This window comes from Diuraphis noxia, unplaced genomic scaffold (genome assembly GCF_037042655.1).
Source record: "Diuraphis noxia isolate RWA-SAM2 unplaced genomic scaffold, SU_Dnox_SAM2 contig0001, whole genome shotgun sequence".
Taxonomy (NCBI): Eukaryota; Metazoa; Arthropoda; class Insecta; order Hemiptera; family Aphididae; genus Diuraphis; species Diuraphis noxia.
In genome coordinates, this window is record NW_028301711.1 from 83,415,406 (window position 1) to 83,432,153 (window position 16,748).

The 16,748-nt window shown below is 27.1% G+C and overlaps 2 protein-coding genes across 2 annotated transcripts; both read right to left on the reverse strand.

Moving 5' to 3' along the window:
• Positions 1-356: 356 nt before the first annotated feature.
• LOC149062127 (uncharacterized) lies at positions 357-2,644 on the reverse strand. Its single transcript, XM_089215225.1, has 2 exons — positions 436-2,644; positions 357-367 (listed from the first exon to the last, which is right to left on the reverse strand). The coding sequence occupies exons 1-2, from the start codon at positions 2,642-2,644 to the stop codon at positions 357-359; spliced, it is 2,220 nt and encodes a 739-aa protein (XP_089071351.1).
• Positions 2,645-2,828: 184 nt separating this feature from the next.
• LOC149062128 (uncharacterized) lies at positions 2,829-3,801 on the reverse strand. The gene is made up of 3 exons (XM_089215226.1): positions 3,623-3,801; positions 3,393-3,558; positions 2,829-3,313 (listed from the first exon to the last, which is right to left on the reverse strand). The coding sequence occupies exons 1-3, from the start codon at positions 3,665-3,667 to the stop codon at positions 2,829-2,831; spliced, it is 696 nt and encodes a 231-aa protein (XP_089071352.1). The 5' UTR covers positions 3,668-3,801.
• Between the last annotated feature and the right edge of the window lie 12,947 nt (positions 3,802-16,748).

A 16,748-nucleotide genomic window follows, 5' to 3' on the forward strand; every position in this document is an offset into this window, starting at 1 on the left:
CCTGCTAGTTGACAAGGGAAGTGGTGAAAAGCGCCTATGCGTCGATTATCGTAAACCAAACCAACACTGAAAAAAATATTTGGTAATTTCAGCAAGAATATTATAACTGCAATCAATTTTTTTGGTTGCCTCTGTGACAACAAAACATTATGTAAAAGTTACAACGTATTTAATGTAAACTATTTTGATAGTGGTAACTGTACTATTTTGCTGTAAATATGCATTTAACTGTCAGAAATCAGTATGCAATTGTGAGTTGTTCACAAATCCTTTTGTAATATTTACCAAACAATCTTGTTATCAAAACACTATTTTTTTGTTATAAGTACTAATTCTTCTTATACAAATAGAATTTTTTAAGTAAGGCCTACAATAATTTTAAACATTTAAATACAACTACTGTATTATTATAAAAATATATATCATTTATGATACCAAACTCGGGGAGACTATTTTGGTTTACATCAAGAGTAAGAATCATTTTGGTTTGATACTTAGTACCTTTAATAGAAATCCAAGAACAACTAATAAGTGAATCTAAAGAATCTATTACCATAAATCTTTTTATATTTTGGATATCAGTGTCACTAATTAGGTTGTTAGAAGAACCTGATTCAATAGTATTACCTAAATTTCCCTTAATAAATAGATTATTGAGAAGTAGTTGTTGCCTAATAGCCAAGCTCATACAAATATTACGTCGATTACTAGAGGAATTGGCTGATATTTTTGAAATCCTATGCTTTGCTTCAAAGCGCATACACCATAAATTTACTAATGGACCAAACTTTTTAATCATTGTGTGGTAATGTAAAATAAAATGATACTTAGCTCTGAGATGTTGTTTGCTATATTTTAAATACAGATCATTGTGTTCTGCAACAAGTGTTTGGATTAGTGTACAACACTCTTTTTGTAATGTTGTAGATGTCGTAAGATCAATAATTTGTCTGAGCAAAATATAAATACACCATACAGGATCGTTTTTAGGAACAAAATCTCCAATCAAAACTACAAAATAACGAATAAATGATAACATTTCAGATGCAGAAAGCCTTATATTATTTTTCTGAATATGTTCGATACATAATGCAGATGGTTTATTTCCTTTGTCTGGGCCATAATCAAAACACACTATTCTCTCATTAAGTATTTGTAATGAAAATACTTTCAAGTCATGGGCATAGTAGGAAATTAAAAATGCCAAGTCATATTTTCCTACACCCTCTAGTATATCGTGCATAATATCAACTCCAACCTGATCTAATACATTGAATCCTATAACATCATGCCAGACACATTTTTCTTTGATACCACTGTTTGAAACATCTCCTTTGTTAACATCAATATTGTATTGTTCTATCGTTCTTAACAAATTATCATCAGCATAACACTGTTTTCTCAATTCTTCTTTTCTAATATTGCATACTCTACATGGATGGTTGGAAGAAAAACTTTCAACGAATCCGGTGATACCATGAATTCCAAGGTTATCTCCAATTATAACACCTAATTCAAATTTTAAATTTACTTTAAAATCATCTGTTTCAATTTCAATGCCTGTATTTCTTAAATAATTTAATTCATCAATAAGTGGCTTAAATATAACATTGTTTCCAAACTTTTGCCTATCTGATGAATGAAATAACAATGCCAAAAAAATTGTATTTAAAGAAGATTTATGATGAGGAGGTAAACAAGGAATAGATATGTACACAGCTCCAAGCTTATGGATACCAGAATGGCTACCCAATGGGTTGCCAATTTCGTAATCATCAAAAAATAAAAAAATTGTAACCACAGTTTGATATTCATGATATTTCTCTTTATCTTTCCACACACTACCTTGTAAAAAATTTAAAAGTATTTTTTCATTAAGTTTACATCCATTCATGTAATCTAATGTATCCGATAACAAGTTTTTAATTTGGAAAAAATTCTTTAAAACATTTCTTATCGGAATAAACTGTGCTGTGCAATGGACAGGAACCAAGGAAAAAGAGTTTTTTTTTCTAGTTTCATTTAATCTTTCACCCACGACATATTCACGAGGAGGAACATATGTCCCAAGTTCAGTAAAATATTTAATTCTTTTGTATTCTGTGTTAAGGTCTTTAAAAGGGTGTTCAAATTCATTTAAAATATTGTTAAAATGATCAAAAGATTCATTAGAAATAGTATCATTTAAAAGTAATTGGTTGGATTTTTCCTTTATAGTTTGATGTAAATTGTGAAATATATCTGTCATATCTTCAACTACTGTTTGAACTACATTACGAGGAATTTGGGGATTAGCATATAAGGAACTTATTACTTTTCTTATACTGTTTTCAGTTGAACAATTATTATTAGGGCTCGATTCTGGTATATATGGAATTGTATCAAACTTATCTATAGAAATTGTGTTATCATTAATATTTTCTGTTGATAAATTTATAACTGTTTCATCATGAGTTGAAACAGTTTTCTTAGTTAACGTACTTTCATTTAATGTATGTGTAGCTAGATGTTTTTTTAAAGAATTTACTAAATGAAAAGATCTACTGCAGCCTACTTCTGCACAATTATACGAAGAAAAATCATGAGTGGTATGCTTAATATGAAAATGTTTACATAACAATGAGATATTTGGCAAATTTGCCATACATAAAAAACAAAAAGACATATTTCAATAGAATAAACAATTAACTTGGGGTATGAAAACTTATTTATATTTATCTATATTTAAATTTTATAGTTTGAACAGTTTGAAATATTGAAATTATGATATAACAAAAATAAATATGTATTAAGCAGGTAATTGTTTCAAAAGTTAGTAATTTATGTTATCAATTAACATTAATCTCCAGATCACTGAGCAGAGAATTAACAGAAACATATTCTGAATCATAAGCTGTTTTTATTTTATAAAAACCTTCTTGGATAAAGCTCCACACGGGCAATCTTTCTACTGGATAAAGTAAATTTAAAGCATGAAAAATTTTGAAACAAGTATCTACTGCAGTTAAAATTGAGTTCAAAACATAATATGTATCGTTAACAAGTACAAAATATTTAGAAATTTCATTAATACTAGGTCCTACTATTATAATAAAAGGCTGTAAGGTAATACCTAATTTACTATACTTTTGTTTCCGTCTTGTAATTGTCTCAATAAGTTCCGAATTTGATTTTATATGTGTAATGAATCCATCCCTGGATTCAATTTTTGAAGGTCTCCAAGCAGGTGTTCCTTTTTTCCTCTTGGTTGTAACAGGAAAGAAGAGCAATGGAAGTATGATAAACGCTGCTATAGATGAAGTTTCTCCAGGTTCTAAAAATAAATTAAATGACAATGATTTAAAAAAAATAAGTTAAACCAAAATATATTAAAGTTTAAAAAGAAAAACTACCTATTGCCAGATCTAGATAGTCTTTTATAATACACTTTAAACTAGGATCCTTGAGGGTATTAGATATTTTTTGTCCTAATTGAAGAATCTTGTATTTGTACACAGGGAAATTTTCAAAAAGGTTTTCTTTTTTTTCCGGATAAATGGAATTAAAATCTTCTGTTAACTACAATTTTAAAATTCATTAGAAGTCATTGAATTTTATAATATTATTAAGTTAAGATACTTACAAGAATATAGCCAGATGGATTTTTTAAAGCTGGAAAACTTTTCATGTAATCAGAAGGTAGAGTAGCGGCGTAGAATTTAAACTGAGTATATCTTTTAAACGTTTAGTTCTAGTGATTTCCCAATATTTCTGCACCAAATTCTAAGGGTCACATGAATTATTTAACCATTGTATTTGTTCATCGACATTTTCTATAATTTAAATTAGGAGTAAATTCAATTTAATGACAAAATAATATTTAAATAAAAACAAAGTAGTTAGGTTACAGTAAGTAGAGTTAGGTATGTTAAATATTTAGGTATTTTGTAAATTTTGTAAGTTTGGTTCATCCGCCATAATTTATGAAATACCATTTTGGGGAAGTTCTTATAATAAAAATATAAATAAATTACATTTATTGAGTTAAATTCAAAGATTTTGTTATTTAGTAATATTTTTATTTAAGTATAGGTTATATTATATAATTTGACTAAAAATTATTGGTGATTAAGTTTTAACTATATTTATGTAATGTTTTATCTGAACCCTACTTACACCACAACCACGGGCTTTAATGAGTAGACAAAACATGTAATAATGCATGTTTGTACAATTTTTTGTTGGTAAATGAATTAAGCATTAATTAATATTTAATCGCTAAGGTTGTCACCCTGTACCTAGGCGAGCACGGCTTAGCGCGGCGTGACTATACGGTAGAGTCACTAAGTCAGTCAGTCCCGAGTAGCGACCCGAACACCTCCATTGTTCCGCCCGTACGACCGACCCCGTTTTTATTGTTTTACTTTATATATTATTTGTTGTATTATAATTTACTGAATTACATACTACTGGCACAGAACTTGTGAGTAGTCCGTATTGTGTTTTATGTCGTTATGCTTTAATACATATTTTATATACTTAAGCCGATTTGTTCTTTTATCCTGACCCGAGTCATAGTGTAATAATAGTTACTACTAGTTCATTACCTATGTTCTAACAGAATTATGATGAAAAAGCAATAACAACAAAATATTTCAAAAAATATATACCATTAGGTAAAGCCCCTAGAAAAAAAGAATGTGAAGAATTCCTAAAAATATATCCAAATATTAATAGGACTTGGAAAAAAATCAAAGATTTTGTGCATAATACTGGTAATGCTAAAAAAAAAAACATTTAGTAATATTTGATATCGTGGGCTTCAATTGGGTTCCATTAACTAAATTATTTTATTTAGAAATTCACATTTCTATATTTTATATTTATCATTTTATCATTACCTATAAGGCTAGGTACCAACATTTATTTGAAATTAATCATTTAATAAACAGATATATTTTTTTTCATTTTGTCCATTTCATTATTAGGGTTAAAAATATCCTTAAAATTTTAACACTTATAAATATCCAGTGTCGGACTGGCTCGAAAAGGCCCAGTCCGCGATTTGGAAAAAAGAGCCCCCCAACAGTAGCCCAAAAAAACCATCGTGACATCAAACATTATAAAGAAAAACACAGATTCAAATTGTATCATAGATTAATATTTATTTTAATTAATATTAAAGGTAAAACAAATTAAACAATATATATGAATAACATCTCAAATTTTTGCAACATTCAGATGAATCTACCATCACTAAATTTAATACATGACCTAGACAGTGGGTATATATACATGAAGGATTTGCATTCTTCTTTAGATGTGATTGTAAGCCGTTATAAACACCTTTCATATTAGCTGCCCCATCAAAAGAGCAACCTACAATATTATTCATATCTAAATTTATTTCAGCAAATTCTTTTGTAATTAAATTGTACAAACCAATTCCACTAGAATCATAAGCCACAACTAATTTTAAAAGTTTTTCATAAACATTTTTTTTAAAAACATACCCAACACAAATAGCAAGTTGATCTAATACTGCAACATCCTGTGTCGAGTCTACTAATATACTAACACTTTGGGCTTCTTTTAATTCATTTACTATTTTTTCTTGTAATAATTTACCAATAACTAAAACAATTTTATTTATAAATGTTTTTGATAGAAATGTTACTAAAGATCCTCTACCACGGGCCTGAGGAAGATTATTATCATTTTTTTTATCTCTAGCTTTACGTTTTTTACTTAACTCAATACAATTTTTAACATGCATATTTAATACAACATCATAATCTTTAATTAGCAACACTAGTTCCAAAAAATTACCATGATTAATAGTCCTGTCCTCTAAACTATAAGCTGCTTCGTCTTTACCTCTAAAAGCTAATCCTTGCCTACCAATAAACATCATTATATCAATGAGTCTTTTAATGACTGAACGATTAAATTCTACTTCTTTAGAATGAATTTCACTTAATTTAACATTAATACAACTCTCTATATTTTTGTTTAAGTTGGCTTGCAGTAAAGCAGAAACTGCTTCACCGTGTGTTTTTGATTTTTCATGTTTTTTAACTGTACTATAAACATTTTTAGAATTTAAAACTTCTAATCCAGTTACTAAATTGCTAATGTTTTCACGTAGTGGGCAAAATGTCATACAAGTAGTACAAAATATTTTTTTACTGTAAGAACAATAAGATAACCATTTACGCTGAACTTTTAGAGAATCACTTAAAGTCTGATAATACATTTTTTGAGGATCAAATGGAAGTTTATCATTAGTTAAAACAAAAGGTTGAATGGGATGACTTTTTAAAAAAGCTAATTTGATTTCTACTGATTCATTACTGGCGGGTCTAATAAAAAATGCTAAGCTACTTGAAGTAAATGTAGATTCAGCTGGTGTTGAATTTGGATCCACAACAGAAATACATTCAGTTTCACCTAAACATTGAAAATGCATAGATAGTTAGATTTAATATTCAAACATTATAGGTACAAAAATTATTAAAATCACACAAGTTTAGATTTTATATTTTTAGAATACTTCATAGATTCAAAAATTTAAATTAAAAATATTATTTACTTGAGGTAATAGTAGAAATAGCTAATTTTGAGGTTGGGTTCATATCAAATAATCTCTTCTAGATCTAATTTCTTTATGCAAATTAATCATATTAAAAGCAGTTAGATAGTTTAATGACTGAGATTGAAGAAATTTAGAAATAGGTGAGCTTTTACTAAATATGTCCAGATAAATTGCTGCAGTCATAATCACATCAAACTTAGACCAATTTTGTAATAGAGTGCGAGCAGTGAATTTTGTTTTTGAATCAAATGTAGAGTGATTTGAAATTATTTCTAGCAAAAAATTTAAAAATAATAAAAATCTTGAATTTTTTATAGCAAGCTGGTCTAAAACAGAAACATCAGCTGAAGTACAAACGTTTTGTATGTTGTTTTGACCTAGGACGATTATTTCAGAAATCCAATTTTATTTTTACTAAACTTTTGTGATCTGGCATGATAAAAAAATGCAACATTACCTATGACAGAAGTAGAGCTAAATTCCTGGATAGTGGATTCTCCATCTTCATAACTTGTTTCCGGTTTACACTGTTCAGCTGAAGTACAAACGTTTTGTATGTTGTTTTGACCTAAAGCATCTGGTTCACAAATCCTATCTGTGCTTTTTTTCTTCTAATGAAAATTAGAAATAATTAATAATATACTTATTACCAGGGCTCGGGCTGCTTATTACATTATAATAATTAATTTTACCTTTGATTCAGACGAAATTATACCATTAGTAACTTTATCTTCATTTGAAGAAGAAACGTTTGAATTATCATTTGTGATTACCTTTGAAAAGAATAATTATTTTTGTTTTGGGTCAGAACCGGCTCTGAGTAACATTTTTTGTTCTTTTAGGCGACGTTTTTCCGCACCACTTTTCAATTTGGTATTCATTTTAAACCGTAAGGTAAATAAAAAGAACAACAATTTAAATACACTTTATAGGTACACTCGTTACAGGCACTCGTATAGTCGTGTTTAAGTATTTTGTTCACCTTTATTCGTATTAAGCTCCAGTGCGTTTATACGAACAACTCGTGACTCGTAGCAAACTGTCAATAACGCATAGAGGTCCCGTGACCCGTATGGCGTATATTGGTATATATTTAACGAGTGAGAGGTCCGAGCGCATAGACGAACTTAATGTATAATGGTCTCGCTATCGACATTTCTTTTGCGTGCTGTTTCTTATCGGTTTTTCTTATGCACAGAAAGAAATCTCTAGCAAGACTCTTCAATATTGTAAAATGTATTTTTAGATAGTTGCGGGAATAACGATAGTCGCCCGCAGTCGAATTATATAATACATCAGCTATTATATCTGTATTAATTGGTGTGTGTGTGCCGTGCGGTCGAAGGCAGAAGGACCGATTCAGTTGTTACTTTGTTAGATAAACGTTGATAATATTCATTTTATTTTATATATCTAAAATCAATAAGGAGCCCTTCAAAATATTAAGACATGTTTAAATACAGTTACTAAAAAAATGGTAATCTTATTTAAATTTTAAATATGAACATAAAGTTTGGGGACCCAAACTAGCTGGGGGCCCAGTCCGCAATCGTGGACCTGCGGTCCGGGCCAGTCCGACCCTGTAAATATCTACAGTATATAAGCATTATATATTTATTGGTAATTACATTTATTTGTCACTTATTATAATTCCTTGTGTGTGTGTGTGTATAATATAATGATATATAATATTATATATATTATAATATTATATTATAATATATTATATAATATATTATAATTAATAATATTATTCCCGTAATAATTATAACATATTTTACTATTTTTACTCTTCTTCTACCTATTTTAGTGTTTTATATTATATTTTCATAATACAAATCATGTAACAATATAATTATTATTAAATATTTTGAATACATAATATATTATGTACAGTATAGAACATATATTAGTGTGACCAGACGTCCCCCATTAGGGGGGATTGTCCCGTTTTTCAGAGGTGCGTCCCGCATATCTAAATGTCCCACTTTGGTCCCGCATTTATAAAAATTGAAGTGGTACTACATCATGATTCATGATTCTACACTCTACAGGACGTTGTATCAGACTTGCAATCATGAAAAATTGTATCAAAGGATAAGTATTAAAACTGTAATTGTGATTGTAAATTAAAATTTGTTTAAGTAAAAACTTTAACATTTTAAAATATATGAAGTATCTAATTGTTTGTCTGATTTGTTTATCAATAAAAAATAATTTTAAATAAAATGAAATCTAATGTATTTGCTATTATTATGTACTTACATTTTAAATACTTCTTTTTTTAAGTGTCCCCATAGAAATAGAAATGTGTAGTTATTTTAACAACAAAAAGTGTCAATGTTATACACATTTGAACGTCGTTTTTGAGCTAAGGCTCATTTGTGGTTGTTTTAAAATGTATTTATAATTGAAATTAAAATGGTTGGTAATATCTCGGTTTAATATTAGTTGATGTTAAAATAACACCAAACTAAATTAAATTAACTTTATTCTATTGAAAGTAAAAATATAATATTGTCTTCAAAACAACTTTGATGAGATATCAATATAGTTCATTGGATTGTTAAATTAACTACTGTTGAATTTATCTTCACTTAATAATACTTTTTGTTTGAAAAATTCATTTTAATCTTAAATAACATGTAATATTTGTTGAATTAAATATTGTAATAAGTTCAATCAAACATATATAAATAGATCAGTAAAACCACAATATTAAATTCAAAATAACATCTTGCCAAACTATATAGGTGTGGATTCAAAGGGGGTGCTAAGGGGCTTTAGCCCCTCTTCACTTTGGAAATGTTGAATTTTGTATTTATTTAAATAATAAATAGTGCATATGTCTTAAAATTCATAAATAAAATTATATTATAATAGTATGTACTATGTACAATAGTATTAGGTATGTTCTTTTTATGAAAAAAATATACTCTTCCTCTGATTCTAATACCTATAGATCTGCAACTGTGTCATAACAAACTTGTAGAACTCTAGTTAAATATTTCAGATATGTATTTAGAACAGGGAACTTCCCTTAAAAAAAAATCAAAATCAGAACCTCAGTATAAAACCTGTAAACATCAAAATATTCCAGTCATTGATTTAATATGACTATGAATATAGACTTAATTATAGATAGGTGCAAATGATAATTAATAAATACTTTTATTATTATTTTAATAATTCATTATTTATTGTATTTTTATGGTAACAAATGTTGGCTTATTTTTAGACATTATAATAAAAAAAATCATACATTTATACAATTAATATACATTAAACATATAATTAGTAATTAGGAACATCCATTAAATAAAGACTTACAATTAGTAATAACATCTAAACAAATACAATATATATATATTTAATATTAATTTCATTAAAAAACGTTTTTTAAGTTGCATATCTTAATGTAGCATATGTCTTAAAATTGCCAATCGTACGAGCTACTGTTGGTGTTGTATCAGATAATTCACTAATATAACAGCCAATTAATTCTGTATAATTAATTATATCAGAATTATCAATTTTAATTTCAAATGAATGAAAATGAGAGTCAAAACCAACTGTGCACACAGGTTTAAATAAAAAAAAGGAATTTTAGATTTACCAACAAGTATAAAAATTACTTCACCAAATATGCAATTATCTAAATTAGATTCTAAAACCAATAGAACTTTTTTTTTGTAGTAAACTCCCTTATATTCCAACCATGAATACGAAAAACATTTTAATTTGAGTTCATTTGGTAATGTGGTAATCAAATTACTAGGAAATTCTAAAGATGGATGTATTTCTTTACCCAATCCTAGTTTTAAATCTGATTCACCAAGGCTAGCATTAGTAAGAAAACGCATCACCATCTGTAATTGTAATTTGTAGGACAAAGTATAACCTAAATTTATACGGCAAGGAATTGCGTTTGCAATAGATTTCAATATTTTATGTTTTGCTTCGAACCTTATGCTTGAAGTAAAAATAATAGGACCATTTTTTTCCAATATTCTACCATAGTGTGTTAGTAAATGAAATTTAGGCTTTAAATTTTTTTTAGATAGTAATAAGTATAGTCTGTTATGTTCAGAAATTAGGGAATCTAATAAAATACAACTATCACATTGTATTTTTCTAGCACAACATAAGTCTACTATTCTATGTAAAAGTAAATATAGTTTCCAATGTAATGACTCATAAGGGACTAACTCTCCAACCATCAAACAAAAATATCTCACCATACACAGCATTTCTGATGCTGACATAATAATACAACCTTTTTTAATATCAGTGTCTCTAATAATTGGAGGAGAATTTTTTTTTTCTGTCACACCATAGTTAAACATTATAATTCTATTGTTTAATTCCTCCAATTTAAAATACTTTTGTTCAATAAGACCATTAATAATTAAAGCCATATCATAGCGTGCTACACCTTCCGGAATGTCGTGCATAAAGTCACATACAATATTATTGGTCACATGAAAATAAGGAATTTGATGAAAAATAGATGGCTCAATAATACCAGTTAAGGAAGGATTCTGTGTTGCAAGATCGACTTCATAATTTTGTTTGTTTCTAATTGAAAGATCAGATTCAACACACATTTGTTGCATATCTGATTTATGTGACCGACATATGCGACAATAGAAATTTGCAGAAAAACTGCTAACAAAACCAAGAATAGAATTCAATCCCAAGTTATCCCCTAAAACCAGACCTAAAGCAAAATAAATAGTTATCTCTGTAGAATCTATCATTATTTTTATACCATTCTCTTGTAAATCTAATAGTTCTTTAATCAAAGCAGAAAATAATTGCTTATTTGAAAACTTTTTTTCTCTATCATTTGAATGAAATAAATAAACTGTAAAAATGTTTTCAAGTGAAGAAAGATATTCAGGAGGAAGTGCAGCAATTGTATAGTAAACACAATACACATCCCATTTTATGGATCCCTGAATGTGATCCTAGAGGATTTCCAAGTTCAACATCATCATAATAAACAAAAATTGGTAAAACAATTTTACCTTTGAATTTAATTTGTATGTTTCTCCATAATAATCCATTTAAAAATGATGTTAATATTTCATTATTTTTGGATGTATCATCCATATAATTAATTATTGTATTATACACACCTGGAAGCTGCAAAAAGTTTTTTAAATTTAATTTCATTGATAAAAGGTGACATTGAACAGGTATCATAGCAAGAGTGTCAATATTATTAACCATTTTTTTTTCATTAGTATATCCAATGATAACAGTTTTAGGCTTAAAAAAAAGATTATTTTTTAAGAAAAAATTAGTACGATGATATTCAGTCCTAACTTGAAAAAAAGCATTTTCTAAAACATCAAACATGTTTTCAATTTCAGATTTTTGATATTCATTCATTTTTTTAAGATTGGGCATAACATTCTGTTTTATGTCTGATATAATACCACAAGAAAATATACTTTCAACACCACATATTATTTCTTGTAGAAGTGAGCTAGTAACATTTGGTTTGGAATCCAATTTTGAAATAAACATTAGAACACTTTTTTCAACCTTATTTTTATACACATTTTCGTTTTTATAATTAGAATTGTGGGTAGTTAAAACAAGTTCATTTAATAAAATGGATTCTTCAGAAAGCTCATAATCAAGTTTTAAGTTACTATTTAGGTTAGTGTAATTGCCCAAATTTAAACTAGTCACACTACTCACACTACTATGAGAAACATCTATGGATAACTCTTGAAGGAACCCAGTTTCAGTTGAATATAATGAAGGATTTGTATTATTAACTACATCAGTTGGAGAATGGTGTCTAATTAAATGTTGTCGGAACTTATTTAAACCTATAAGATCACGACAACAAGAACCTTGCTTACATTGAAAAAGAGAATTTTTGTTTAAATTATGAATAATCTTTAAATGCCAAATTAGCTGTGGTATACTTTTATGCACAGAAAAACATAAAAAACATTTATATTTAAACATTTAAAAAAAAAAAAAAAAAATCTTTTTAATGACGAAAAAATAAATAAGTTTATGAGCAATAAAAATTAAAATATTAATAAATTTAAAGGAATTGGTCATTAATGGATGAAAGTACAGCTGTCATTAAATCGTAATCAGTTTTTAAATTATATAAATGGTGTTGGAAAAACATCCAAGATTCAAAACACTCACGAGGGTATATGCAGTTGAACGTAAAGAATGCTTTAAAACATGAATCGAATGCTTTTAATGGACAGCTAAAATTCCACAGTTGGTTATCTATTCGAATGTAAGCTTCATCGATAGAACATATATCCTTTCCCACAGCTAACATATAAGGCTGGATTTGACTGCCAATATGTTGATATTTATCTCTTCTTTGGACTATATCAGCCTCTAATTGGGATATGTTCTATCCAAAAAATATAAATATATATATAGGTAAACTGAAAATTTAAATATACAATTTTTAATAAAACTTACAGCAATATGTGTGATAAAAGCAGCCGCAGACTCTACTGATGAGGGTTTCCAATTTTTTTTGATAGTTTTAGGGTCAGTAGATCTTATCAATGTTTTGGTTGGTAGCAGATATGGTACAAGTTGTAATTTTAAAACAATACTAACTTTGCAGTCTACAAAAAGATATTATAATGAATTATGGACAAGATATAAATAAAAACAAAATATTAAATTTACTTGATTGTTGAAAATTATCAAATTGTTTAATTAACTCAATAGCAACTTTATCTTTTACTGACAATCTTCTAATATTGATCAGTTTATCAGTAACTAAAGTCCACTTTTCATAAAAAGTGTTCCAGTTATGGAATAACTCTTTTTGCATGGGATATAATGTGTTGAAATCTTCACATACCTAAAAACCAAAAATTAAAAATTAAATGGGGAAAAAATTTGTATTCACACATTTATTCCATTAATTTCATCATATTTTATAATACATGGATTAGATTTTATATTTTATTTCTATTACTGAATTAATAATATATTAATTAAAATTCATAATATACAAATTTAATATAAGTATATCAGTTTGTTTTATACAGTAGGGCCCAATAAATCATTTTACACTAAAGTTCTTTAAATTTATATTTTACATATTATCTAACTAGACATAGGAAAAATGTTACCTACAATATTTTAATTTTTAATGAACTTGCTACAAGTTTTTGCGTTAAAATAAATATTTAAAATGATTAAGGTTTTCACCTATAGAAAGTATAAAAAGCAAATATATAAACACTTACCAATTCATATCCTCTTGGGCTTTTGAGAATAGGCCAACTTTTAAATATGTCACATAAAGTAAGTTTGGTATGTGAATTAAGTACTTCAGATCTCCTCAAATCAAAGGTTAAATTCCACTTTTCTTTTACAGATTCAAAGTCTGCCGATAATCCTTCTTCTTGTAGCCATAATTTAGCCAATGCTAGTTCATCTTAAATATAGGTATATAATATTTATATATATTATAGTTATTGGGTAACAATTATAATTTGTAATTTTTTTTTCTTTTAATATGATTTATAAAATTTAAATACCAGAAAATACAGGTTTTTCTAATGTAGGAACAATTTTTTTTCTATCAAACTCAATCGCACCAATACTACGAAGACGTCTAGCTACATTTTTCCAACGTTCAACTAGTTTCCCTTTTGCATGGGTTTGATGATTACCTTCACTTTTAGCAGCTATAAAATAAACTCTCTAGAAAAATAGAAAAGGCAAATTAGAGAAAAAAAAACAAAAACAAATAGTGCGCTGACATACCTCTTTTTCAAGAGGAAATATTTCTACAACGAGTTTGGCGATTTTCTTGAAAAAGAAATCAGTACCTCTGAAAAAGATTAATTTTTAAAACAATAATTATAATAGTTTATTACAACACTAACAAAGAAGTGTCCAAAATGGCAAAATCTAATATATTTTATTTTTTAGTTGAGAAGTTTAACTAATATAAATATTTGTATAAGTATTTTATGTGTAAATAAAAGCAACTTTAAGTAATAACTAAAATAGTAAATGCAACTTCTATATAATATTGAAGTATACAAACTAAAAACACCTAGAAATTATACTGATTTTATTGTTGGGTGTTAAAAGTTAAACTTATAAAATTGTCTTTTATTATTAGCTTAATTGTAATTTTCTTTCTTAATTTAAATAAAGGAAACAATTTTATTTTATTAATTTAATAGCAATGTTAAAATGTAATTTAATTTATGTAGGGAATACAGACCATTCAAATTACTAATATAGTATAATGAAATATATTGCAGGTACATACTTGCATTTATCTTGAAATAAAAAGTTAATTAATAACTTAGTTAGTGCATTTTGACCATCGTCAGATAAACGGCCTTTATTGGTCACTGAATCTGCTAAGACATATCGCCCATCATTACTTGTATGTAAAAGTTGTAATACTGTCTGCAATAAAAAATTACTTATTATAATATTAGAAATTTAAATTAGTGAATACAATTTTACCTCATTGGTCCAATCCATCGGCTGATATGTACCATATTTGGAATGATTATTAAAGCTTGTAGAGAGTGCAGAGTTCACTGGTTTTGATTTTGTATAAGGCAAATGACGATTAGTGATATCCTCTGATACAGAACAAGTAGATGTAGATGGTGGACAATTCATTAACTCTAATGAAGTGGACGATGAGTAAACATTGGTATGATCAACTGATGTTACGATACTAGTGTTTTGAGTGTAATCTGTGCTTCGGATAGACGTTGAAATATCTTCCAAATTAGAATTTTCATAAACATTTTCGGGAAACAAAGACTATATTAATTTAATAATGTACATTAATGTTTATTGTTTTTTACTAAAGAAAAGAATAAAATCTGAAACAACGCTATCTACAATAATATGTAAAAGTACAATAGAATTGTGTAACGATTTTAAGTTTCTAATTTAATAAATAATGACAACTTACCTGAAACACTGCAGAATTGAAAACAGACATTATAAAACAAAATATAATCTAGTTGTTAATTTAACAGTTTTATGATTACTAAATTAGGTTATACTAATGCTTCAAAAAACTTATAATCGTATAACTTACAATCAACGAGGAGACAGTTGAGATGACTTCACTCTGCGTGTAATGATGAACTTTATAAAATTAAACACAAAACACCAAAAATATAATTATAAATACGCCAGTCATCAATCGCCATTACGATAATACAGTATAGATATAACATGGACCATTAATTAGGGGTATTTCCAGTAATTATTTCAAATAGTGAATATTGATGCTATACATAGAACAAAATCATAATAAATATAGTTGGTTATCAATTATCGTGTACATAGTACGTCCAACTGAACAGATGTTTAAAACCAATATCACTGGTGTTAATTTAACACTCCTGAACCTTAAAATAAAGATGCCTATTGTTGAAATTAATTCAATTCTCATAGTTAAATACAATATTATATCGTTTTTATATTAAATAAGGTATATTTTGCATTTTTGCTTAAGTAACGTCATATGGTGTTCACATAAATGTTTTTGCACTTATATTCAACAAGTTGAATGTCTAAACAACATGTTATATTATACTCAAATTTAATTTTCATTATTTATTTATTTTAACAGTTAGTTAATACAATTTAAAGTTACATTAGAGTTATTTAAACTATGTTAAGTTTTACCGTAGTAGTTTGATACTGTTAAAACGATACCATTACATTGTTCATTCGGACCCACAATTTAATCGACTCAACTTACGTAGTATACATTAAATTAAAGTAGTATATTTAATTTAGATTCATAGAAGGTTATTGTTAATATGACACCTATAAAAGTTTGAATGACTTAAATAAATATTAATATCACTTCTTCTCAATATTTTTTGTGAATTATAATTATTGTTACGATAAATGTTTTTGGATTAACACTTTTAGAGAGTTCTTTTAAACTCCTTGGCCACTGACTTCAACTATTAGCCCGTTGACACTGTAATATTGGTAATTATAACACCAAAATTTCTATGTGTGCCCCTTTAGGATAAAATAATTATGGTCACACTAACATATATACAATTTCAACTTTATTATTAGTTATTAATTAGTCTATACAAAGTATTGAAGAAAAGTTAATTAAAATTTGAATTAATTATATTTGTATTATAATTAAAAA

What these genes read in the sequence shown, in the direction of transcription:
- LOC149062127 (XM_089215225.1), bottom strand. Translation starts at nt 2,644, where the DNA reads ATGGCAAATTTGCCAAATATCTCATTGTTATGTAAACATTTTCATATT.
- LOC149062128 (XM_089215226.1), bottom strand. Translation starts at nt 3,667, where the DNA reads ATGAAAAGTTTTCCAGCTTTAAAAAATCCATCTGGCTATATTCTT. An exon ending in ATCCATCTGGCTATATTCTT is followed by an intron (nt 3,559 to 3,622) that starts GTAAGTATCTTA and finishes TTAAAATTGTAG; the next exon opens with TTAACAGAAGATTTTAATTC. An exon ending in CTATCTAGATCTGGCAATAG is followed by an intron (nt 3,314 to 3,392) that starts GTAGTTTTTCTT and finishes ATTTATTTTTAG; the next exon opens with AACCTGGAGAAACTTCATCT.